This window comes from Carcharhinus amblyrhynchos, chromosome 7, assembly GCF_965287045.1.
Source record: "Carcharhinus amblyrhynchos chromosome 7, sCarAmb.v2.hapA, whole genome shotgun sequence".
Classification (NCBI taxonomy): Eukaryota; Metazoa; Chordata; class Chondrichthyes; order Carcharhiniformes; family Carcharhinidae; genus Carcharhinus; species Carcharhinus amblyrhynchos.
Window position 1 is genome coordinate 119,426,450 of NC_137330.1, and position 26,500 is coordinate 119,452,949.

At 47.4% G+C, this 26,500-nt stretch overlaps 1 protein-coding gene across 1 annotated transcript in view; it reads right to left on the bottom strand.

The window, feature by feature from the left end:
• Positions 1–26,500, bottom strand: part of LOC145345570 (inositol-trisphosphate 3-kinase B-like) — a 135,600-nt gene that overhangs the window by 27,809 nt on the left and 81,291 nt on the right. The window contains exons 2-3 of the mRNA XM_080193407.1: positions 9,432–9,535; positions 976–1,185 (exon numbers count right to left, since the gene is read on the bottom strand). Coding sequence (XP_080049533.1) covers positions 976–1,185; positions 9,432–9,535 — 314 coding nt within the window. The remainder of the gene's footprint in view (positions 1–975; positions 1,186–9,431; positions 9,536–26,500) is intronic.

Sequence of the window (26,500 nt, forward strand, 5' to 3'; positions counted from 1 at the left end):
TGTGCACGATGCAAGGCAGAGTGCGCTGGGGCCTGTGCGCGATGCAAGGCAGAGTGCGCTGGGGCCTGTGCGTGAGTTGAGGCAGCGTGCTGGGGCCTGTGTGCGAGATGAGGCAGAGCGCACTGGGGCCTGTGCGCGAGATGGGACAGAGCGCGCTGGGGCCTGTGCGCGAGATGGGACAGAGCGCGCTGGGGCCTGTGCACGAGACGGGACAGAGCGCACTGGGGCCTGTGCACAAGACGGGACAGAGCGCACTGGGGCCTGTGCACGAGATGGGACAGAGCGCGCTGGGACCTGTGCGCGGGACGGGACAGAGCGCGCTGGGACCTGTGTGCAAGATGAGCCAGAGTGTGCTGGGGCCTGTGCGCGGGACGGGACAGAGTGCGCTGGGGCCTGTGAGCGAGACGGGACAGAGCGCACTGGGGCCTGTGCACGAGACGGGACAGAGCGCACTGGGGCCTGTGCACGAGATGGGACAGAGCGCGCTGGGACCTGTGTGTAAGATGAGCCAGAGTGTACTGGGGCCTGTGTGCGGGACGGGACAGAGTGCGCTGGGGCCTGTGCATGAGACGGGACAGAGCGCACTGGGGCCTGTGCACGAGACGGGACAGAGCGTGCTGGGGCCTGTGCGCGAGACGGGACAGAGTGTGCTGGGGCCTGTGCGCGAGATGGGACAGAGCGCGCTGGGGCCTGTGTGTGAGATGAGCCAGAGTGCGCTGGGGCCTGTACATGAGTCGAGGCAGACCACGTTGGGGCCTGTGCGCGAGATGGGACAGAGCATGCTGGGGCCTGTGCGCGAGATGGGACAGAGCGCGCTGGGGCCTGTGCGTGAGACAGGACAGAGTGCGCTGGGGCCTGTACATGAGTCGAGGCAGACCACGTTGGGGCCTGTGCATGAGACAGGACAGAGTGCACTGGGGCTTGTGTGCGAGACGGAACAGAGCGCGCTGGGGCCTGTGCGACCAAGCAACTCACCTCACTCCCATTTTACAGTCCATCACACATGGCAGGTCAAACTCGGCCAGAAGGTCATCCATCTGGTTGTACCTCTCACCGTCCTTCTCCACCTCACCGTGGTAAGCCGGCACGTAGGGGCGCAATGAGTCACCCATCAAGAGGTCCAGGCAACGTCGCTCACACTCACAGAACTTCTTCAAGATCTTGCCATTCGCTCCAGCCTTGAAACTACCTGTGTTGGAGAGGGCAGGGATGGAGATTACAAACAGCGTGGTTCCCTGGGATCAGCACATGCCTCCCAATCCTCCACCCTACCCTGACTAATCCCTTAATGCTTTCCCAACCTGCTCCAGGTTTTAATTAACCCGTTCTGGGTTTTACCCATTCTGTTCCGGGTTTTATACATCCTGCTCTGGATTTTATCCATCCCACTCTGGGTTTTACCCAGCTCCCTCTGGACTTTACCCATCCGGTTCTGGGATTCACACAACTCACTCCGGGTTTTACCCAAACTGCTCCGGGTTTTACTCATCCCGCTCCGGGTTTTACCCATCCCGCTCCGGGTTTTACCCAAACTGCTCCGGGTTTTACTCATCCCGCTCCGGGTTTTACCCAAACTGCTCCGGGTTTTACCCAAACCGCTCTGGGTTTTACTCATCCTGCTCCGGGTTTTACCTATCTCGCTCCGGGTTTTACCCAAACCGCTCTGGATTTTACTGAGCCAGTTCTGGGTTTTACCCATCCCACTCCAGGTTTTACCCATCCTGCTCTGGGTTTTATCCATCCTGCTCCGGGTTTTATCCATCCTGCTCCGGGTTTTTACCCATCCCACTCCTGGCTTTACCCATCCTGCTCCGGGATTTACACAAACCGCTCCGGGTTTTACTCATCCCACTTCAGGGAGGGGGGCAAAAGAGGTGGTGGAGTGGCACTGTTGATCAGGGACAGTGTCATGGCTGCAGAGAAGGAGGATGCCGTGGAGGGACTATCTACAGAGTCTCTGTGGGTGGAAGTTAGGAACAGCAAAGGGTCGATAACTTTGCTGGGTGTTTTCTATAGGCTGCCCAATAGTGACAGGGAAGTTGAGATGCAGATAGGGAAACAGATTCTAGAGAGATGTAGTAATAACAGAGTTGTCGTGATGGGAGACTTTAACTTCCCAAACATCAACTGGAATATCCCTAGGGTAAGGGGTTTGGATGGGGAGGAGTTTGTTAGGTGTGTTCAGGAGGGTTTCCTGACACAGCACGTGGATAAGCCTACGAGAGGAGAGGCTGTACTTGACCTGGTGCTGGCTAATGATGTGGGTATGCCGGCGTTGGACTGGAGTAAACACAGTAAAAAGTCTGACAACACCAGGTTTAAGTCCAACCGATTTATTTGATAGTAAACTCACAAGCTTTCGAGGTTACCCCCTTTGTCAGGTGAATGGAGAGTTCTGGCCTCAGACAGAGCATATAAAGCACAGACAGTTTACAGATTACTGATTAGAATGCGAATCTTTATACCCAACCTGCTGTTCAAGTCCTAAAGTGGCCGACAATGTGAGTGGAAGGAGCACTGATCACAGGTTACAAAGATGTGTATTGTCTCCAGACAGTACAGTAAGTGAGGTTTTGCAAACCCAGGCAAGTCATGGGGGTTACAGATAGTGCGACATGAACCCAAGATCCCTGTTGAGACCGTCCTCACGTGTGCAGAACTTGGCTATCAGTCTCTGTTCAGCGACTCTGCGCTGTCGTGTGTCGTGAAGGCTGCCTTGGAGAATGCTTACCCGAAGGTCAGAGGCTGAATGCCCATGACCACTGAAGTGTTCGCCAACAGGAAGGGAACAGTCTTGCCTGGTGATTGTCGAGCGATGTTCATTCATCCGTTGTCGTAGCGTCTGCACGGTCTCCCCAATGTACCATGCTTTGGGACATCCTTTCTTGCAACGTATCAGGTAGACAACGTTGGCTGAGTTGCAAGAGTATTTACCGTGTACCTGGTGGATGGTGTTCTCATGTGTGATGATGGTATCCATGTTGATGATCTGGCACATCTTGCAGAGGTTGCTGTGACAGGGTTGTGTGGTATTGTTGTCACTGTTCTCCTGAAGGCTGGGTAGTTTGCTGCGAACAATGGTCTGTTTGAGGTTGTGTGGTTGTCTGAAGGCAAGAAGTGGGGGTGTGGGGATGGCCCTGGCGAGATGTTTGTCTTCATCAATGATATGTTGAAGACTCTGGAGAAGATGTTGTAGCTTCTCAGCTCCGGGGAAGTACTGGACGACAAAGGGTACTCTGTCCACTGTGTCCTGTGTTTGTCTTCTGAGGAGATCAGTGCTGTTTTTCGCTGTGGCGCATCGGAACTGTCAATCTATGAGTCGAGCGCCATATCCTGTTCTTATGAGGGCATCTTTCAGCGTCTGGAAGTGTCTGTCACGATCCTCCTCATCTGAGCAAATCCTGTGTATATGGAGGGCTTGTCCATAGGGGATGGCTTCTTTAACATGTTTAGGGTGGAAGCTGGAGAAGTGGAGCATTGTGAGGTTGTCTATGGGCTTGTGGTACAGTGAGGTGCTGAGGTGACCATCCTTGATGGAGATGCATGTGTCCAAGAATGCAACTGATTCTGGGGAATAGACCATGGTGAATCTGATGGCAGGGTGGAATTTGTCGATATCATCATATAGCCTCTGACCTTCGGGTAAGCATTCTCCAAGGCAGCCTTCATGACACACAACAGCGCAGAGTCACTGAGCAGAGACTGATAGCCAAGTTCCGCACACATGAGGACGGTCTCAACAGGGATCTTGGGTTCATGTTGCACTATCTGTAACCCCCGTGACTTGCCTGAGTTTGCAAAACCTCACTTACTGTACTGTCTGGAGACAATACACATCTCTTTAACCTATGATCAGTGCTCCTTCCACTCACATTGTCAGCCACTTTAAGACTTGAACAGCAGGTTAGGTGTAAAGATTCGCATTCTAATCAGTAATCTGTAAACTGTGCTTTATATGCTCTGTCTGAGGCCAGAACTCTCCATTCACTTGACGAAGGGGGTAACCTCGAAAGCTAGTGAGTTTACTATCAAATAAATCGGTTGGACTTAAACCTGGTGTTGTCAGACTTTTTACGCTGGTTAATGAACCAGGACAGGTGTCGGATCTCTCGGTGGGAGAGCATCTCGAGGATGGAGATCATAATTCTATCTCCTTCACGATAGCATTGGAAAGAGATAGGATCAGGCAGGCTACGAAGGTGCTTGTCTGGAGTAAGTGGAAATATGATGACATCAGGCAGACAATTGGATGAGTAAACTGGAAGGAGGTGTTCTTGGGGAAAAGTACTGAAGGAAGGTGGCAGATTTTCAAGGAATGTTTGACTGGAGCTCTGCACGACAACGTTCTGATGAGACAAGGAGGTTTTGGTAGGTTGCGGGAGCTGTGGTGCACGAAGGTTGTGGTGAACCTGGTCAGGAAGAAAAGAAAGGCGTATAAAAGGTTCAGAGAGCTAAGAGATGTTAAGGATCTAGAGGAGTATAAGGCTTGTGGAAAGGAGCTTAAAAAGGAAATTAGGAGAGCCAGAAGGGGGCATGAGAAGGCCTTGGCGGGTAAAATTAAGGAGAATCCCAAGGCGTTCTACAAATGTGTGAAGAGTAAAAGGATGAGAAGAGAAGGGATAGGACCTATAAAAGGTGAAGGGGGAAAAGTCTGTGTGGAACCGGAAGAAATGGCAGAGGTGCTTAATGAGTGGAAAGTGATCTGGTAGGTTGTACTACAGGTTTGTGGCAGACTGAAAAGATTGAGTATGTGGATGTTAAGAAAGAGGATGTGTTGGAACTTTTAAATTCTATCAAGATAGATAAGTCGCCAGGACTGGATGGGATGTACCCCAGGTTACTGTGAGAGGTGAGGGAAGTGATTGCAGAGCTCCTGGCGATGATCTTTGCATCGTCGATGGAGACGGGAGAGGTCCTGGAGGATTGGAGGATTGCGGATGTGGTTCCTATTTTCAAGAAAGGGAACAGGGATAGCCCGGGAAATTACCGACTGGTGAGTCTGACCTCAGTGGTTAGTAAGTTGATGGAGAGGATTCTGAGGGACAAGATTTATGAGCATTTAGAGAAGTTTAGAATGATCAGGAATAGTCAGCACGGCTTTGTCAAGGGCAGGTCGTGCCTTACGAGCCTGGTTGAGTTCTTTGAAAATGTGACCGAACACATTGACAAAGGAAGAGTGGTGGACGTGGTTTACATGGACTTCAGCAAGGCATTTGATAAAGTCCCCCATGCAAGACTTCTTGAGAAGGTGAGAGGGCATGGGATCCAAGGGGCTGTTGCCTTGTGGATCCAGAACTGGCTTGCCTGCAGAAAGCAGAGAGTGGTTGTGGATGGGTCTTTTTCTGCATGGAGGTCGGCCACCAGTGGAGTGCCCCAGGGATCTGTTCTAGGACCCTTGCTGTTTGTCATTTTCATAAATGACCTGGTTGAGGAAGTGGAGGGATGGGTTAGTAAGTTCGCTGACAATACAAAGGTTGGTGGTGTAGTGGGTAGTCTGGAAGGATATCAGAAGTTGCAGCGTGACATAGATAGGATGCAAGAGTGGGCGAAGAAGTGGCAGATGGACTTCAACGCGGATAAATGTGTAGTGGTCCATTTTGGCAGGACCAACAGGATGCAGGAGTACAATATCAAGGTTAGGAGTCTTAGCTGTGTTGAAGAACAGAAGGATCTTGGGGTCCGGGTCCACAGGACTCTTAAATCGGCCTCGCAGGTGGAGGATGTGGTCAAGAAGGCGTATGGTGTACTGGCCTTCATTAATCGAGGGATTGAGTTTAGGAGTCGGGAGGTAATGCTGCAACTTTATAAGACCCTTGTCAGACCCCACTTGGAGTACTGTGCGCAGTTCTGGTCACCTCACTACAGGAAGGATGTGGAAGCTATTGAGAGGGTGCAGAGGAGATTTACAAGGATGTTGCCTGGATTGGGAGGCATGCCTTATGAAGATAGGTTGAGGGAGCTAGGTCTCTTCTCCCTGGAGAGACGAAGGTTGAGAAGCGACCTGATAGAGGTTTATAAAATGTTGAAAGGAATGGATAGGGTGGATTCTCAGAGGCTATTTCCCAGGGCTGAAATGGTCGCTACGAGAGGACAAAGGTTTAAGGTGCTGGGAAGCAAGTACAGAGGAGATGTTAGGGGTAAGTTTTTCACTCAGAGGGTGGTGAGTGAATGGAATTGGCTGCCGTCGGTGGTGGTAGAGGTGAACTCGCTGGGGTCTTTTAAAAGACTTCTGGATGAGTATATGGGATCTAATGGGATTGGGAGTTACAGATAGTTCTATGGCTTGGTAGGTATAGATGTGATCGGTGCAACTTGTGGGCCGAAGGGCCTGTTTGTGCTGTAGTGTTCTATGTTCTATGTTCACTCCGGGATTTACACAACTCGCTCCGGGTTTTAACCATCCTACTCCGGGTTTTACTCATCCCGCTCCAGGTTTTACCCATCCCGGTCTGGGCATTCCAGTTTCCTCCCACAGTCTGAAAGACATGCTGGTTAGGGTGACTGGCCGTGCTAAATTGCCCCTTAGTGCCCCGGGATGTGTAGGTTAGAGGGATGAGAGGGGTAAATAGGTGGGATTATGGGGGGTAAGGCCTGGGGTAGGATTGTTGTCGGTGCAAGCTTGATGGGCTGAATGGCCTCCTTCTGTACTGTACTGTTACCCTTGAATTAAGTGGCTTGCCCCATTTCAGAGGGCAGTTACGAGTCAACCACAGTGTTTGTGTGTGCGTGTGTGTGTGTGTGTGGAGGGGGGGGCGGGTGGGGGGCGGGGGATGGTGGTGCAGTTTCATCCCTGGGTCAACCAAGGCAGATATGGAGAGTCTGTGTACGTAATGAGACAATCCTTGACATAATTTCTCCCTCTCACTGTCCTCTCTTTCCAGCTGATATCTCAGTGAATCTGCTTCACACAGACACTCTCACAGGGGAAGCATTTGAGATGAAGACTGCAGTCTTCATTTCAGTACTACACTGTCCCTTTAACTGAGTCAAAGGAAAATCACCAGGTTCAATCTTTATTAACGGATAATGATTGTTCTGCCAGAGTCTGTGATTGTTTTGAATAGATTTGCATTGGAAATTTATCCCATGAGAATGTTCACAGGGTCCTTAACTCGATCTGGTGGGAAGCTATGAGGTGGGGGCTGAGAGGGGAATGATTAACAGAGATTCAAGGTAGTCATGCCTCACTGAACACAGAAACCATATTGTGGGCACACTGGCCTCTGCTACTCTCCCATGTTATTGCAACAGGGACATCCAGCTGTCCCTTGTAGCCCCTGAATTTTGTACCAGTAGATTCTGCTCCAAGTATCACACAGAACACCCAGGTTCAGGTGAAAAGGAAATTGAAAGCTAGTCAAGTCCTGAGGCTAGGATGAATGAACACCACTCAACAATCACCAGGCAACAGTGTTCTCTTCCTGTTGGGGAACTCTTCAGTGGTCACGGGCATTCAGCCTCTGATCTTTGGGTAAACGTTCTCCAAGGCGGCCTTCACGACACACAACAACGCAGAATCGCTGAGCAGAAACTGATAGCCAAGTTCCGCACACATGAGGACGGCCTCAACTGGGATCTTGGGTTCATGTCACACTATCTGTAACCCCCATGACTTGCCTGGGCTTGTAAAATCTCACTTGCTGTCCTGGCTGAAGACAGTACCCATCTCTTTAACCTGTGCTTAACTCTCTCTCCACTCACATTGTCTGTACCTTTAAGACTTGATTACCTGTAAAGACTCGCAATCCAACCATTATTCTGTAAATTGAGTTTGTGTTTTTATATGCCCTGTTTGTGAACATGACTCCCACTCACCTGATGAAGGAGCAGTGCTCCGAAAGCTTGTGGCTTTTGCTACCAAATAAACCCATTGGACTTTAACTTGGGGTTGTGAGACTTCTTACTGTGCTTACCCCAGTCTAATGTCGGCATCTCCACATCATCTCCTCAGGATCACACATTACCCTTAAACTCTCCCAACAGCCTTTTGAGAAACGAGACAGGGACAATGGTGCAGCATGGGATAATGTATAGGAGAGGATAATGTATAGGATGGGATAATGTGTAGGATGGGATAATGTGTAGGACGGGACAATGTACAGGAAGGGACAATGTATAGGATGGGATAATGTGTAGGATGAAATAAAATATAGGAAGGGACAATGTGGGCAGCACGGTGGCACAGTGGTTAGCACTGCTGCCTCACAGCACCAGGGACCCGGGTTTGATTCCTGGCTTGGATCATTGTCCGTGTGGTGTCTGCATGGTCTCCTCGTATCTGCGTGGGTTTTCTCTGGATGTTCCGGTTTTCTCCCACACTCCGAAAGACATGTTGGTTAGGTGTTATTGGCCATTCTAATTTCTCCCTCAGTGTACCCGAGTAGGCACCGGAATGTGGCGACTGGGGGATTGTCACAGTAACTTCATTGCAGTGTTAATGGAAGCCTACTTGTGACTAATAAATAAAAACTTTTTAAACTTTTAATGTATAGGATGGGATAATGTGTAGGGTGGGATAACGTGGGGTGGGGTAATGTACAGGATGGGTTAAGGTGTAACATTGGAAAATGTATAACATGGGATGTATAGGATGGGACAGTGTATAAGATGGAATAATGCATAGGATGGGATAGTTTATAGGATGTGGTAATGTATAGGGTCAGATAATGTATGGGATGGGATAATGTAGAGGGTGGGGTAGTATAGGATGGGATTATGAATCGGGTGGGATAGTGTATAGGATGGGGTAATGCATAGAATGGGATAGTGTACAGGATCCAGTAATGTATAGGATGGGATGGTGTATAGGATGGAATAGTGCATAGGGTGGGATGTAGAGGCTGGGATGTACAGGATGGGGCATATAGGGTCGGGTGTATAGAATGGGGTAATGTTTAGGATGGGATAATGTACAGGATGGGATAGTGTACAGGATGGGGTAATGTATAGGGTGGGATGTATAGGGTGGGATGTTTAGGATGAGATAATCAATATGAGATAATCTGGCTTCTGATGAGATAATTTCAGTAATTGGGGAAAATGTTTGACCTCAGTGTGTCTGAGCTGGAGTGAGGAAGTTTTCCCGCTGTTTGTATCTATCTCTGATGGAGTGGCCTGCCGGCTCTCATGTGGTGTTTTGTTCGGTGCTCAGATACACTCCCTGCTCCAGACTCAGCACTGGAGAGTGAAACTTTATCCAGTAGAAAGTCACGAGAGGAATGAACCTAAACTGTGGGGAGTGAACAGCGTGAAATAATTAGCTTTGTTCATGGGTCAGTGCATGGTTTCTGAATGGCTGGGAATCTGGCAACTAATGAGAGGAAAGTGCCTCGTGAAGTATTATTCATCAGGTTCCTGATGTCTCAGCAATCTCTGAATGGACTCCGTGTGTGTGGAAATCCTGGAAGCAGAAATACAGACTGGACCTGAACCTACCAGCGTGTCCTGCTAGCTGTACCCATGGATACCGTTTCTTGAAGGACATTACAAAGGGCGACCAGTGAACCATGTTCTTAATTTTCTTCCAGGATTTACTCTGAAAGAGAATGAGAGAGAATATTAAAGTTTATTTATTAGTCACAAATGAGGCTTACATTAGCACTGCAATGAAGTTACTATGAAATTCCCCTAGTTGCTACACTCCGGCGCATTGGCCAATACACCCAATGCAGGTCTCTCAGACTATGGGAGTCATGTGGGAGACTAGCTTCCATTCTAAACACATTAAAGAAGCCATTTCCTACGGACAAGCCCTCCCTATATACAGGATCCGCTCAGGATCATCGCAACGGACACCTCCAGACGCTAAAAGTCACCCTCATTAGAACAGGATATAGTGCTCGACTCATCAATTGACAGTTCCGACACGCCATAGCAAAAAACTGCACCGACTTCCTCAAAAGACAAACACGGGACACAGAGGACAGAGTATCCTTCATCGTCCAGTAGCAGAGAAGCTACGACATCTTCTCCAGAGCCTTCAATATGTCATTGATGAAGATGAACATCTCGCCAGGGCCATCCCCACACCCCCACTTCTTGCCTTCAAACAACCGCACAACCTCAAACAGACCATTTTATGCAGCAAACTACCCAGCCTTCAGGAGAACAATGACCACAACACCACACAACCCTGCCTCAGCAATCTCTGCAAGACGTGCCGGATCATCGACACACATGTGACCATCACACATGAGAACACCATCCACCAAGTACACGGTACATATTCTTGCAACTCGGCCAACATTGTCTATCTGATACGCTGCAGGAAAGGATGTCCAGAAGCATGGTACATTGGGAAGACCATGCAGATGCTACAAAAACGGATGGACAAATACCACTCGACAATCACTGGGCAAGACTGTTCCCTTCCTGTTGGGGAACACTTCAGTCTCCAGTCTCTTCTCAGCGACTGCGCTGTCGTGTGTCGTGAAGGCCACCTTGGAGAACGCTTATCCGAAGATCAGAGACTGATAGCCAAGTTCTGCATACATGAGGACAGCCTCAACTGGGACCTTGGGTTCATGTCACACTATCTGTAACCCCCACGACTTGCCTGGGCTTGTAACACCTCACTTACTGTCCTGTCTGGAGACAATCCACATCTCTTTTACCTATGCTTAATGCTATCTCCACTCACATTGTCTGCATCTTTAAGACTTGATTAGCTGTAAAGACTTGCATTCTAATCAGTATTCTGTAAACTGAATGTGTCCCTTTATATGCCCTGTTTGTGATCAGAACTCCCCACTCATATGATGAAGGGTCAGAGCTCTGAAAGCTAGTGGCATTTGCTGCCAAATAAACCTGTTGGACTTTAACCTGGTGTTGTGAGACTTCTTACAAGAAACCTCCACAGCTCGTGGTGTCCAGGATTTCATTGGAATCTTTCTCCGGATTGAGAAGTAATGAGACATTAGAATCCCATTCTGACCAAACTGAGAGTGAGGAATAAGTAAAATACTGTGGAAGCTGGAATTGGTCTACATCAACGGGGACAAAGTAGAAAGGGTCGAGAGCTTCAGGTTTTTAGGTGTCCAGATCACAAACAACCTGTCCTGGTCCTCCCATGCCGACACAATATTTAAGAAAGCTCACCAATGCTTCAACTTTCTCAGAAGACTAAGGAAATTTGGTATGTCAGCTACGACTCTCACCAATTTTTACAGGTGTGCCATAGAAAGCACTCTTTCTGGTTGTATCACAGCTTGGTATGGCTCCTGCTCTGTCCAAGACCACAAGAAACTACAAAAAGTCATGAATGTAGCCCAATCCATCACTCAAACCAACCTCCTATCCATTGACTCTGTCTATACTTCCTGCTGCCTTGACAAAGCAGCCAGCATAATTAAGGACCCCATGCACTTCCAGACATTCTCTCTTCCACCTTCTTCCTTCAGGAAAAAGATACAAAATTCTGAGAACATATACCAACCACTTTGGAACAGCTTCTGCCCTGCTGCTGTCAGACTTTTGAATGGACCCTACCTGCACTAAGTTGATCTTTCTCTACAGCCTAGCTATGACTGTAACACTACATTCTGCACTCTCTCCTTTTCTTCTTTATGAACAGTATGCTTTGTCTGTATAGCGTGCAAGAAACAATATCTTCCACTGTATGCTTATACATGTGACAATAATAAATCAAATCAAATCTGAGGAGTTGGGAAGGCAGGGCTATTGGATTGAGACAATGATGTATGGATATCAGAAAGCGGAGATTTAAGATGGTCACAGTCTAAAGTTGTTGCACTCGATGTTGAGGCCTGAGAGCTATTTCTGCCTTTCTTTAGTTCTGATGAAGAGTCATATGAACTCAAAAGATTCACTCTGTTTCCTATCCCTACAGCTGCTGCCAAAATTGCGGAATTTTCTGTTCTTGTAGGAAGGAGGAAGACCAGTATCCCCAGTGTTCAAACACTGGCTGGGTGTGTCCCAGGCATGGTGGTTAGCACTGCTGTCTCATAGTGCCAGGGACCCTTGAGTCACTGTCTGTACAGAGTTTGCAAATTCTCCTCGTGTCTGCATGGGTTTCCTCCCACAATCCAAAAGATGTGCGGGTTAGTTGCATTGGCCATGCTAAATTGCCCTTTGGTGATCCAAGATATATCGATGAGGGGGATTAGCCATGGGAAATGTGTTGGATCATATGGATAGATAGGGGAAGAGGGCCTGGGCTGCTGGAGCAGACTTGATGGGCCGAATGGCCTCTTCTGCACTGTAGTTATTCTATGGAATTTATAAAACGCCAACAGGATATGTTCCCTCTAGAATTCTAGTCTGGATGAACAGAGGGATCTAGGTGTATGTGTACATAGATCCCTGAAAGTTGGGAATCAAGTAGATAAGGTTGTTAAGAAGGCATACGGTGTCTTTATTGGTAGTGGGATTGAATTTAGGAGTCGCAGCGTCATGTTGCAACTGTACACAACTCTGGTGCGGCCGCACTTGGAGTATTGTGTGCAGTTCTGGTCCCCACATTATAGGAAGGATGTGGAGGCTTTGGAGAAGGTGCAGAGGAGGTTTACCAGGATGTTGCCTGGTATGGAGGGGAGGTCCTATGAGGAGAGACTGAGGGATTTGGGGTTGTTTTCGTTAGAAAGAAGGCGGCTAAGAGGGGATCTTATTGAGACATATAAGATGATTAGAGGTTTAGATAGGGTGGACAGTGATAGCCTTTTTCCTCGGATGGAGAAAGCTAGCACGAGGGGGCATGGCTTTAAATTAAGGGGGGGTAGTTATAGGATGGATGTCAGGGGTAGGTTCTTTACCCAGAGGGTGGTGAGGGATTGGAATGCCCTGCCTGCTGCAGTTGTAAATGTGCCTAGTTTGGGGGCGTTTAAGAGATCCATGGATAGGTTTATGGATGGAAAGGGATTGGTTTAGGTTAGAGGGTCATTGTTTTTTAACTGGTCGGCGCAACATCGTGGGCCGAAGGGCCTGTTCTGCGCTGTAATGTTCTATGTTCTATGTTCTCTCCCTAAACTTCTTCATCGCATTTTCTTCCTTTAAGACACTTCTTAAAACCCATCTCTTTGACTAATATCTTGATCTTAATACTTGCTTTAGTTGGCTCAGAGTTGAATCACATTCCATGGGAAGTTTTAATGGGTTAAAGGTGCTATATAAATGCAAGTTGTTGTTCTCTATCCTTTCCCAGCCCAAGGGAGATTTTTATTTGGAGTTCACGGGATGTGGGTATTCCTGGCTGGGCCAGCATTTGTTACCCATCCCTAGTTGCCCTTGAACTGAGTGGCTTGCTAGGCCATTTCAGAGGGCAGTTGAGAGTCAACCACACTACTGTGGCTCTGGAGTCACAAGTAGACCAGACAGGGTAAGGACGGCAGACTTCCTTCCCTAAAGGACATTAGTGAACCAGGTGGGTTTTTTACAACCATCAATGATAGTTGTCATGGTGACCATCACTGAAAATAGTTATGTGCCAGATTTATTAATTGAGGGGAGGATGGTGTAATGATATTGCGGTAACAATCCAGAGGCCCCGGGCAAGATCTGGGGACCCGGGCTCAAATCACACAATGGCAGATGGTGATATTTATAGAGTCATAGAGGTTTACAGAATGGAAACAGGCCCTTCAGCCCAAGTTGTCCATGCCATCCAGTTTTTACTACTAAACTCATCCCAATTGCCTATGCTTGGCCCATATTCCTCTATACCCATTTTATCCATGTAACAATCTAAATGCTTTTTAAAAGACAAAATTGTATCCGCCTCTACTACTACATCTGGCACTTTTGTATCTCTCCCTTCTCACCTTAAACCTATGCCCTCTAGTTTTAGACTCCCCTACCTTTGGGAAAAGATGTTGACTAGCTGATCTATGCCCCTCGTTATTGGGGTGGCACAATGGTTAGCACTGCTGCCTCACAGCTCCAGTGATCTTGGTTCTATTCCCAGCTTAGGTCACTGTCTGTGTGGAGTTTGCACATTCTTCCTGTGTCTGTGTGGGTTTCCTCTGGGTGTTCCGGTTTCCTCCCACAGTCCAAAGATGTGCAGGTTAGGTGAATTAGCTGTGCTAAATTCTCCCTCGGTGTAGCTGAACAGGCACGGGAGTGTGGCGACAAGGGGATTTTCACAGTAATTTCATTACAGTATGAATGTAAGCCTACTTGTAACTAATAATTTTTTTTTACTTTATAGACCTCTCTAAGATCACCCTAAGTCTCCTATACTCCAGAGAGAAAAAGTCCCAATCTATCAGTCTATCAAGCCTTTCCTTATAACTCAAACCACCAAGTCCCAGTAGCATCCTAATAAATTTTTTTTGCACTCTTTCAAGGTTAATAACATCTTTTCTATAATAGGGTGACCAGAACTGTACACAGTATCCCAAGTGTGGCCTTACCAATGCCTTGTACAACTTCAACAAGACATCCCAACTCCTATCTTCAATATTCTGACCAATGAAACCAATTTGAATTCAGTAAAAACAAATCTGGAATTAAAAGGCTAATAATGATCATGAAATCAAAAGAGAAAATGCTCTTTGTAACAAAGGATCATCAATTGCGCGGAGGGTGTGGAGAGTCTGCAGAAGGATCTATCTAGGCTGGGCGAATGGCCCAGGAACTGGCAAATGGAATTTAATGTTGGCAAGTACGAGGTGGTCCACTTTGGTAGGAATAATGGTAGAAAGGGTTATTACTTACGTGGCGAAAAACTGCAGCAGGCGACGGTGCAGAGGGACCTTGGGGTCCTTGTGCATGAGTCGCAAAAACCCAGCTTGCAGGTGCAGCAGGTGGTCAGGAAGGCGAATGGGATGCTGGCCTTCATAGCGAGGGGGATTGAATATAAAAGTAGGGAGATCTTGCTGCGGCTATATAGGGCATTGGTGAGGTCGCAGCTGGAGTACTGTGTGCAGTTTTGGTCGCCGTACTTATGCAAGGATATTTTGGCCTTGGAGGGAGTGCAGAGGAGGTTTACTAGGCTGATGCCGGAGTTGAGGGGGTTGAGCTATGAGGAGAGGCTGAATAAACCAGGCTTGTACTCGTTAGAGTTTAGAAGAATGAGGGGAGATCTCATTGAGACATATAAGATGATGAATGGGATGGATAGGATAGAGATGGAGAGACTCTTCCCACTCAGAAAGGACAGTAGGACTAGGGGGCACAGCCTCAAGATAAAAGGGGGGTGGTTTAGAACGGAGTCGAGGAAGAACTTCTTCACTCAAAGGGTGGTTAATCTCTGGAATTCTCTGCCCGTTGAAGTGGTGGAGGCTACCTCGCTAAATATTTTTAAGACGCGGGTTGATAGGTTTTTGATAAGAGAGGGGATTAAGGGTTATGGGGAGAGGGCGGGAATGTGGAACTGAGCCACGACAGATCAGCCATGATCTTATTGAATGGCGGGGCAGGCTCGAAGGGCTAGATGGCCTACTCCTGCTCCTATTTCTTATGTTCTTGTGTTCTTATGGACTTGAAACGTCAGCTCTTTTCTCTCCTTACAGATGCTGCCAGACCTGCTGAGATTTTCCAGCATTTTTTCATTTGGTTTCAAATTCCAGCATTCGCTGTGTTTTACTTTTATCTCAGTGTTGGAAAAACCTATCTGGTTCGCTAATGTCCTTTGGAGAAGGAAATCTGCCATCCTTATCCAGTCTGGTCTGCATGTGACTCCAGAGTGACAGCAATGCAGTTTCATTTTATTCATATGTGGAGCATGTTTGTCACTGGCTGGCCAGCATTTATTGCCCGTCCCTAGCTGCCCGAGGGGCAGTTGAGAGTCAAACACATTGTTGTGGTTGACTGTCCTTTGGTCGCAAGGTCACAACTGCCCCTTGAGGGAGGGTAATTAGGGTAATTGGGCACTAAATGCTGACCCAGACAGTGGTGCCTATATCCCATAACTCAATTTGATTTGAACCTGTGTCCCCAGAGCATTGGCCTGGACCTCTGGATAACTAGTCTGGGGACATCACCACTACTCCCCCAAATCCCTTTGTCCTTTCTGGATCCCTGCTGTTGTGGTGCAGTTGGACTGGGAGCTGAGTGTAGTGTGTGACTCTGCAGTCACTGGGGGAGCAGTGCAATCTGTGTCCGTCCTGCTCTCAGGCCAAAACTACCAAAACTTTAAGTCGAAAGGGCAAAGAGAGATAGATTTACAGCTGCACTGTAAAATACCATACCGTCTAGATCTTGTGGGGTGGAGAGAGACTCATGGAGCAAATATTACATTCCACACGGGTCATTCCACCCTGCTGCCTGTCACACTCCCTCCTGTTCAGTCACGCTCTGTAAGCTACACTGTGTTCTCTGAGGGTATTGGATGATACAGAGAGATTTTTTTTTACGAGAATACAAGAGATAAAGGGCTCCCATTACACGGAGACACTGAGGTTATTATCACAGAAGAGAAGGTTGAGGATTTGATCGGGACTTTCAAAATCACGAGGGCTTTTGAAGGAATCAATAAGGAAACAAAAGGCTTGGTAACCAGTGAACACGGCTTTGCAGTAATTTGTCAATGAGCCAGGGGGTGGATGAGGAGAATATCTTTAACACAGCGAGTGGTTCCAATCCGGAATGTTCTGTTGGAAAGGACAGAGCAAGCTGATTCAACAGCAACCTTCCAAAGGATACTGGGATAAGGGGAATTCTGCAGGGCAATGTGGAAGGAGCAGTTCAGAGTGGGAACAGTTGGATCTCTCTTTAAGGAAGAAATTCAAATTGAGCACAGGCTTAATGGACCGAATGGCATCCTTCTGTGCTGTATCATGCTATAGGGTCAAAACCATTGTCTTAGGCTGAACATTTGTTATCATAGAATAGGATCCCTACAGTGCAGAAGGAGGCCATTTGGCCTTCGAATCTGCACCAACCAAGTCCTATCCCCATAACCCCATATATTTACCCTGCTAGGCCTCCTGACACTAAGGTAAATTTACCATGGCTAATCCACCTAACCCATACATCTTTGGACTGTAGGAGGAAACTGGAGCACCTGGAGGAAACCCACGCAGACACGGGGAGAATGTGCAGACTCTGCACAGTGACCCAAGCCAGGAATCAAACCCAGGTCCCAGGCACTGTGAGGCAGCAGTGCTAACCCACTGTGCCACCGTGCCACCCCAGCATGAAAGGCTGAGTAAATTGGGTTTGTTTCTCTAAGGTCTTTTTCTGTTTCCCTATGTCTCAATAAGGTTGCTTCTCATTCATCTAAACTCCAGTGGGTATAGATCCAAACTGCTCGATCCTTCCTCATAGGATCACCCCCTCATCCCAGGAAAGGGTTGAACGAACTTTCTCTGCACTGCCCCTAATGCAATGGCACCCTTTCTTAAATAAGCACACCAAAACTTTGCACTCCAGGTGTAAATTTATCCAACTGGAGCAAAACCTCCCTCCTTTTAGATTCCATTGGTCTTGCCATAAACAACAACATTCCATTTGCCTTCCTAATCACTCGCTGGGATCAGGAAATGTTGTGATGTGGAGATGCCGGCGTTGGACTGGGGTAAACACAGTAAGAAGTCTCACAACACCAGGTTAAAGTCCAACAGATTTATTTGGTAGCAAAAGCCACTAGCTTTCGGGCCTCTGACCCTTCATCAGGTGAGTGGCGAGTTCTGATCACAAACAGGACATATAAAGACACACACTCAGTTTAAAAATGCAGACAATGTGAGTGGAGATAGCATTAAGCACAGGTTAAAGAGATGTGTATTGTCTCCAGACAGGACAGTTAGTGAGATGTTGCAAGGGAATGTTGTCATGAAAGGAATAGAAATGTGCTGAGAAGGTAATCAGGGAATTGGATCAGAGAATGCTGCTGGGAGTGGGATCAGGGAATGTTGTCAGGAATGGGATTTTTTTAAAGTTTATTTATTAGTCACATTAATACTGCAATGAAGTTACTGTGAAAATCCTCTAGTCGCCACACTCTGGTGCCTGTTCGGGTACACAGAGGGAGAATTTAACATGGCCAATCCACCAAATCAGCACACCTTTGGACTGTGGGAGGAAACTGGAACACCCGGAGGAAATCCATGCAGACACGGGAAGAATGTGTGCAAACAGACAGTGACCCAAGCCGGGAATTGAACCTGGGTCCCTGGCACTGTGAGGCAGCAGTGCTAACTACTGTGCCACCATGCTGCCCTTTGAGATTGTTGTCAAGAGTGGGATAAGGAAATGTTGTCGGGAATGGGATCGGGGAGCATTGTTGAGAGTGGGCTCAGGGAATGTTGCTTGGAATTGGATTGGAGAGTGCTGTCGGAAGAGGATAAGTGAATGTTGTTGGGACTGGGATCAGGAAGTATTGTCAAGGATTCAGTTCAGGGATTGCTACACTTCCTACTTTAATTCCTGCTTCCATTACCCCTATAAGATGTAGAAGCAGAATTAGGCCATTCAGCCCATCAAGTGTGTTCTGCCATTCAATCACATGATTCTCATTCCCATTCTCCTGCCTTTTCCCCATAACCCTCGATCCCCTTATTGATCAAGAGTCTATCTATCGCCTGTTGTAGCGTGCATTTATTCTGAATGGGCTTGTCCCTGAGCCAGCAGTGCACTGTCCCTGGGCCCTGGGACAGAGCAGTCAAGCCAAGAAGAAGCCGGCTGGACGTTGAAGAATGAGAACACTGTCTCTCTTGGATGTCGAGAGGAAATGCTGATATAGTGTTGGTGCAGACACACCAACAGCCTGCAAGCTGCAGTGAGCTTTAGCTGCGCAAACACACACACACACGCACATACACGCACACACACGCACACACACCCTGACAGCATTGCCCGTACAGCTGCAGAGAAGGAACACCCCCCTCTTTGGACCTGCTCCAAGCAACGTCACTTTTTCCATCACTGCCTTGCTAGCTGTGGTATGTGTGGGCCTCTCTCAGATCACTCCGTGGTTTAAAGAGCTTCTCCCCTCCCCCCACCTTACAACAATAATTCAACAATGCAGCTCCGACCTGCGAGTGTGGAGCCTGCCAAAGGCTCGTGGTGCTCTAACCCTCCCCGCCCCCCCTTTCCTCCCACAGCTACACATCATTACAGTATAGTTAACTTATATTTAATCAGCACACAGGTATTTGGACACAGAGTTCCTTTACTGTCCACCTGAGACACTCCCTCCCGAGAATAATATTTTCCGAATGAGGCAGGATTCCTGCCAAGTTCCTCCTCTCACAAGATCAGGGAAGCCCATTTTCTCCGTCCACCTGGCAACACCTCCTGTTCCTTCTCTGCAACAGCAAGCTGTGTCTCAAAAGTTTCTGCTGTTATTATTTTTTTGTCTGCACTGTATCCTGGAGTCCATTCTCCGTGTCAATTATTCCAGGAGACACTTCCTGATATTAATCCCAAAGTAATTGTAAAAGCCTGTAGCCCGGCCCAACTTTCACAGTTTAATATAAAGTCATAGAATCTCTAACAGTGCCGAAGAAGGCCATTCGGCCCATCGAGTCTGCACTGACAACAATCTCACCCAAGCCCCATAACCCCACTATTTACCCTGCTAATCCCCCTGACACTAAGGGGCAATTTATCATGGCCAATCCACCTAACCAGCACATCATTGGACTTTAAGTCACATCCCTTTACCTTTACTGTTCACTCAGCAATCTTAATAAAGCCCTGTAATAACATCTCTCTGACGCCCACCTTCATCAAATCCCCTTGGAACTCAGACCTGATGCTATGTTTGAAATCTGTCCCATTTAGCACGGTGGTAGTATCATGATGGACAGTACCCTCAAGGTAAAGCGGGATTTTGTCTCCACTGTGCAGTGGCCCCTACTCACACTGTCAGGGAGAGATGCATTCGCAGCATATTGATTGTTAAGGATAAGGTCAAGTATGCATTTCCCCTCTTGTTGCTTCCCTCACCACCAGCTGCAGGCCCAGTCTAACAGCAATGTCCTTTAGGATCCAGCCAGCTCTGTCTGTGGTGGAGCCGCTCTTGGTGATGGACATCGAAGTCCCACCCAGAGTACGTTCTGTGTCCTTGCCAGCCTCAGTCTTTCTTCCAAATGATGTTCAACATGGAGGAGTACTTTTACAGATGCATCATAGAAAGCGTTCTTTTTTGTATCACAGCTTGGTACGGCTCCTGCTCTGCCAAGACCGCAAGAAACCACAAAGGGTCATGAACGAAGCCCAACCCATCACACAAACCAGCCTCCCACCCACTAACTCTGTCTATACTTCCCATTGCCTTGGAAAAGCAGCCAGCATAATTAAGGACCCCATGCACCCTGGACATTCTCTCCTCTACTTTCCTTGGGAAAAAGATACAAAAGTCTGAGGTCACATACCAACCAACTCAAGACCAGCTTCTTCCCTGCTGCTGTTAGACTTTTGAACGTACTTACCTTGCATTAAGTTGATCTTTCTCTACACCCTCGCTATGACAGTAATACTACATTCTGCAATCTCTCCTTTCCTTCTCTATGAACGGTATGTCAGTATAGCGCACAAGAAACAACACTATTCACTGTATGTTAATAATGTGACAATAACAATAAATCAAATAAAAGTAATGATTGATCAGCTGGGGGGAATAGTACATGGTAATCAGCAAAAGGTTTCCTTGCCCATGTTTGACCTGATATCATGTGGCTTCATGGGATCTGGAGTTAATGTTTAGGATTCTGGGGCAACTCTCTTCTGAAATGTGGGGAGAGACTAAGTCGGTTAGGATTATATTCATTGGAGTTTCAAGGAGTGAGAAGGGATCTCATAGAAACTTATAAAATTCTAACAGGGCTAGACAGGGTAGATTCAGAAAGAATGATCCCGATGGTGGGGGAGTCCAGAACCAGGTGTCGTAGTTTGAGGATAAGGGGTAAATCTTTAAGAACTGAGGTGAGAAGAAATTTCTTCACCCAGAGAGTGGTGAATGTGTGAAATTCATTACCACAGAATGTAGTTGAGGCCAAAACATTGTGCAATTTCAAGAAGAAATTAGATATAGCTCCTGGGGCTAAAGGGATCAAAGGATATGGGGGGAAGGGGGATCAGGATATTGAATTCGATGATCAGCCATGATCAAAATGAATGGCAGAGCAGACTCGAAGGACCAAACGGCCTATTCCTGCTTCCAGTTTCTATGTTGCTGACTATATCACTGTGCTGTCACCTCTGCTGTGTCTGTCCTGTCAGTGGGACAGGACATCTCCAGGGATGGTAATAATGGTGCCTGGGGTGTTATCTGGAAGGTACAATTCCATGAGTATGACTATGTCAGGGTGTTGCTTGACAGCGCTCCCCATGTTGGCACAGGCCCCCAGATGTTGTTAAGGAGGAGTTTGCAGGATTGACAGGGCTGGGTATGCTATTATCATTCACTAGGTTAATGCCAGGCAGTCCATCCGATTTCAGTCCTTTAACTTTGTAGCGTTTGGCTACAACTGAGTGGCTTGCTTCCACTTCAGAGGGCAGTTCAGAATTAACCGTGGATCTGGAATCACATGTAAGCCAGAACAGGTAAGACTGGCAGATTTCCTTCCTGAAAAGAATATGGTCACCTCGAGACTAGCTTTTAATTCCAGACTTATTAATTGAGTTTGAGTTCCAACAGCTGTCATGGTGGGAGTTGGATCCATTTTCCCCAGAGCATTAGCAGGAGCCTCTGGATTAGTAATCCAGTACTACCGTACCACTGTTCACCTGTGTCTGTGTATATGTGTGTGTGTACATGGGTGTGTTTGTGACTGTATGTGTGTGTGTGTGTCTATATGTGTATGTGTGTGTTTGTATATGTGTGTGTGAATGTAGATGTGTGTATACATATGTATGTGTCTGTATATGTGTGTGAATGTAGGTGTGTGTCTGTATATGTATGTGTGAATGTAGGTGGGTTTGTGTGTGGATGTAGGGATGTGTATATGTGTGTGAGAATGAAGGCATGTATGTGTAGGTGGGTGTGTATGTGTATATGTGTGTGAGTATATGTGTGTGTGTGAATATAGGGGTGTGTGTGTGTGTGTGTGTGTGTTTGTCAATGTAAGTGTGTATATGTGTGTACATGAGGATGGTGGACCCTTTAAGATGGCTGCCTAGTCAGCGAGTGAGGTACTTGGTTGGAAGCAAAGCTCAGGCTGAGGCTTTGCTGATTCTCTCTCTCTTTCTCTCTGATCAAATAAGTTCACCTTCTGGGCAAAGTGTGTGTGCGTGAGGGAAGAGGGAGGGTTTGAGATTGAGCATTTGGAAACAAGAGCTCCGGAGGATTTAATCTTCACAAACACACTGCAGGCAGTGGCATCTAGGCAACACGGTAAAGGTCAGGCGAGATGGGACAAGTCCGGGACACAGACTGGAGCTGACACACTGACTGCGTTGCCATTAGGAAAAGCAAACAACAACCACTAGTGAAAAGAACACTGAACGTGTGCCACTGCCTCATGGCTCATCAATGACTTGAGCTATAAGCCTACTTGCTTTTGTTGCTTTCGAGGCAAACTGTACACAGCAAAATCCCAGTCTGCGGCCACCAGATGGCCAGATAATAAATAGAGTCACAGAGGTTTACAGCATGGAAACAGGCCCTTCGGCCCAACTTGTCCATGCCACCTCTTTTTTATAACCACTAACCTAGTCCCAATAGCCTGCATATGGCCCATATCCCCCTAATCCCATCTTAGCCATGTAACTGTTTAAATGATTGGAAGGTGCCTAGAGCTGGGGGTTCGGACAGGGAGGAATTCGTAAGATGTGTATTGGAAGGGTCTTTGGAGCAGTATGTAGATAGCCCGACTAGAGAGGGGGCTATACTGGATTTAGTTCTGGGCAATGAGCTGGGTCAGGTGATTGAGGTTGCAGTAGGCGAACATGTGGCTAATAGTGACCACAACTCCGTCTACTTTAGGATACTAATGGAAAAAGATGAGTGCTGTCCTAAGGGGAGGGTGCTAAATTGGGGGAAGGCTAGATACAGCCGGATTAGGCAGGAGCTCAGGGATACAGACTGGGATAGGCTGTTGGAGGGCAAGTCCACGTTAGGCATGTGGGAGTCTTTCAAGGGAAAACTGCAAAGGGTTCAGGAAAGGTATGTGCCGGTTAGGAGAAAGGATGGGAAAGGTAGGATTAGAGAGCCGTGGATTATTAGAGATATTGAGAACCTGGTCAGGAAGAAACGAGAGGCGTATGTCAGGTCTAAGCAACTGGGAATGGAGAGAGCATCGGAGGAGTACAGAGAGAGTAGGAGGGATCTCAAAAGGGGAGTTAGGAGGGCAAAAAGGGGGCATGAAATGGCTTTTGCAGGTAGGATTAAGGAAAATCCAAAGGCATTTTACTCCTAGGTTAGGAACAAAAGGGTGGCTAGGGGAAAAATCGGTCCCCTCAGGGACAGACAAGGGGAATTGTGCTTGGAATCCAAGAGAATGGGGGAGCTCCTGAATGAATACTTTGCATCAGTATTCACAAAGGAGAGGGGCTTGATGTCTGGTACGGTCATCGAGGAAGCTTTAGACCAATTGAAGGAACTATCGATTACGAGGGAAGAAGTGTTAGGGCTTTTAGGTAGCATTAAAACTGATAAATCTCCGGGGCCCGATGGCATTTATCCTAGGCTGCTTAGGGAAGCAAGAGATGAGATTGCTGGGCCTCTGACGCAAATCTTTGTCTCTTCTTTGGACACAGGTGAGGTCCCAGAGGACTGGAGGATAGCGAACGTGGTACCGTTGTTTAAAAAGGGTAGGAGGGATAACCCTAGTAACTATAGGCCGGTGAGTTTGACGTCAGTGGTAGGCAAGTTGATGGAGAGGATTCTTAGGGATAGGATGTATGAGCACTTAGAGCATTGCGATCTGATTAAGGATACGCAGCATGGCTTTGTAAAGTGGAAGTCTTGCCTTATGAATCTGGTAGAATTTTTTGAGGAGGTGACAAAAACGGTCGATGAAGGATGAGCCGTTGATGTCGTCTATATGGATTTCAGTAAGGCGTTTGACAAAGTCCCTCATGGTAGGTTGGTAGAAAAGATTAAGGCTCATGGGATACGAGGCCAGGTATCTAGATGGTTTGAGAACTGGCTTGCTAAGAGGAGACAGAGAGTAGTAGTGGAGGGGTCCTTTTCTAGCTGGAGGTCTGTCACTAGTGGTGTGCCGCAGGGCTCAGTACTGGGACCTCTTCTTTTTGTAGTATATATAAATGACTTGGAAGAGGGAGTAAGTGGTGTGATCAGCAAATTTGCTGATGACACCAAGATGGCTAGATTGGTGGGCAGTGAGGAGCAGTGTCTGGCAATACAACAGGATATTGATAGGCTGGTATATTGGGCAGATATATGGCAAATGGAGTTTAATCCGGATAAATGTGAGGTGATGCATTTTGGCCGGAATAATGTAGGGGGGAGTTATATGATAAAGGGTAAGCCTATAAAGAGTATAGAAACGCAGCGAGACCTGGGGGTACAAGTGCACAAGTCTTTGAAGGTGGCAGTACAAGTGGAGAAGGTTGTGAAGAAAGCCTATGGTATGTTAGCCTTAATAGGAAGGGGGATAGAATATAAGAGCTGGAGTCTAATGTTGCAGTTGTATAGAATGTTGGTTAGGCTGCATTTAGAGTACGGCATCCAGTTCTGGTCGCCTTACTACTGGAAGGACGTGGAGACTCTGGAGAGAGTGCAGTGGAGGTTTACCAGGATGTTGCCTGGTATGGAAGGACTGATAGAGCAAATTGGGGCTGTTTTCGCTTGAAAGACGGTGACTGAGGGGGGATCTAATAGAGGTATATAAGATTATGAAGGGTATAGATAGAGTAAACAGAGGTAAGCTATTTCCCATGATAGAGACACACAGTACGAGGGGCCACGGGCTTAGGGTGAGGGGGGAGAGGTATAACACAGATATTAGAGGGAGGATTTTCACACAGAGGGTAGTGGGGGTATGGAATGCTCTGCCAAGTAAGGTGGTGGAGGCAGGCACGCTGGAGTTGTTTAAGAGTAACTTAGAGAGGCACGAGTGGGTTGGAGATGGGAGGATATAGGAGATTGTTTTAAATAAGGTTCATTAGCATTGGGACATCCCTGGTAATGTAAAAGGATGTGGAATGATAATAATGTTTTTCTCTTTTAATTCACAGGTTTTAAGTCGGTCCACCTTGTGTCCAACGAGGGGCATACACGCGATGGGTCGTACTAGGGCTGCTCTTGAATGTTCGAGAGTGGCTTAGTGCTTCATGTCGTTAGTGTGTGCTTAAACTGGACCAGATGCTGGGCAACATGACAGCTCAGTGACTATCACTGTTTGCTGTGCAGACACATGGATTTGGGCCGGTGTCTGTGGGAGTTTGCGCATTCTCCCCGTGCTTGCGTGGGTTTTCTCCGGGTGCTCCGGTTTCCTCCCACACCCCAAAGATGTGCTGTTAGGCTGATTGGAAGTAATAAATTGTCCCTAAATGAGTTTCCCTCAATGTGGAATGCCTTAAAACAATAGATAAGGGTCATGGGTGGAGAGGGGGACTGGTAATGTTAAAATGGGGGTGTGGGCTTGTTGGGCCGAAGGGCCTGTTTCCCGGGCTGTTTTTGTTCTTTGAATGGCCTATTGGTATTTAGGACATAGAACGTAGAACAGTAGAGCACAGTACAGGCCTTTCGGCCCTCAATGTTGTGCCGAGCTATGTCCAATCCCAAGATCAAGCTATAGTGCTCCACGTGCCTACCCAAGAACCGCTTGAAAGTTCCTAAAGTGTCCGACTCCACTATCACAGCAGGCAGAAAATTCCACACCCCAACCACTCTCTGAGTAAAGAATCTACCTCGGACATCCCTCCTATATCTCCCACCATGAACCTTATAGTTATGCCCCCTAGTAACAGCTACATCCACCCGGGGAAATAGTCTCTGCATACCCACTCTATCTATCCCCCTCATCATCTTATAAACCTCGATTAAGTCGCCTCTCATCCTCCTCTGCTCTAAAGAGAAAAGCCCCAGCTCCCTCAACCTTTCCTCACAAGACCTACCCTCCAAAACAGGTAGCATCCTGGTAAATCTCCTCTGCACTCTCTCCAATGCTTCCACATCCTTCTTATAATGAGGTGACCAGAACTGAACACAATATTCCAAATGTTTGGAGGTGTGATTCAGATGGCTGTCTGGGTGAGGGATATTGAGGAAGCCAGCTAGAGTTAATAATAGAGAGAGAGTAGTGAACATCTCAAAAAGGATATTAAAGGGAACACGCCACAGGAAGGCCAGAATTATACCACCTGCTTTTAATAATTTGAGGAAATCCAGAAACACTCTGCATTCATTTTGGGAAGTGTATATGTATCTGAGTATCACTGTTGTAATATAGAAGAAATGGGCACATTGTGCACAGCAAGATCCCACTAACTGCAATATATGGCCAATGCAATCATTTTCCAATAATGTTGGACTAACTATTGGCTGGGATATGAGTGGTAATACTCATGCTGCTGTTCAACCACACCATAGATTCCCCCCCACCCGGGCAGGGAAATGGGCCCTGGGGTTTCCAACCCTCCAGGATTGGCCTGGAGTCTCCAGGATTTGGACAACAATCTCCAGGACATG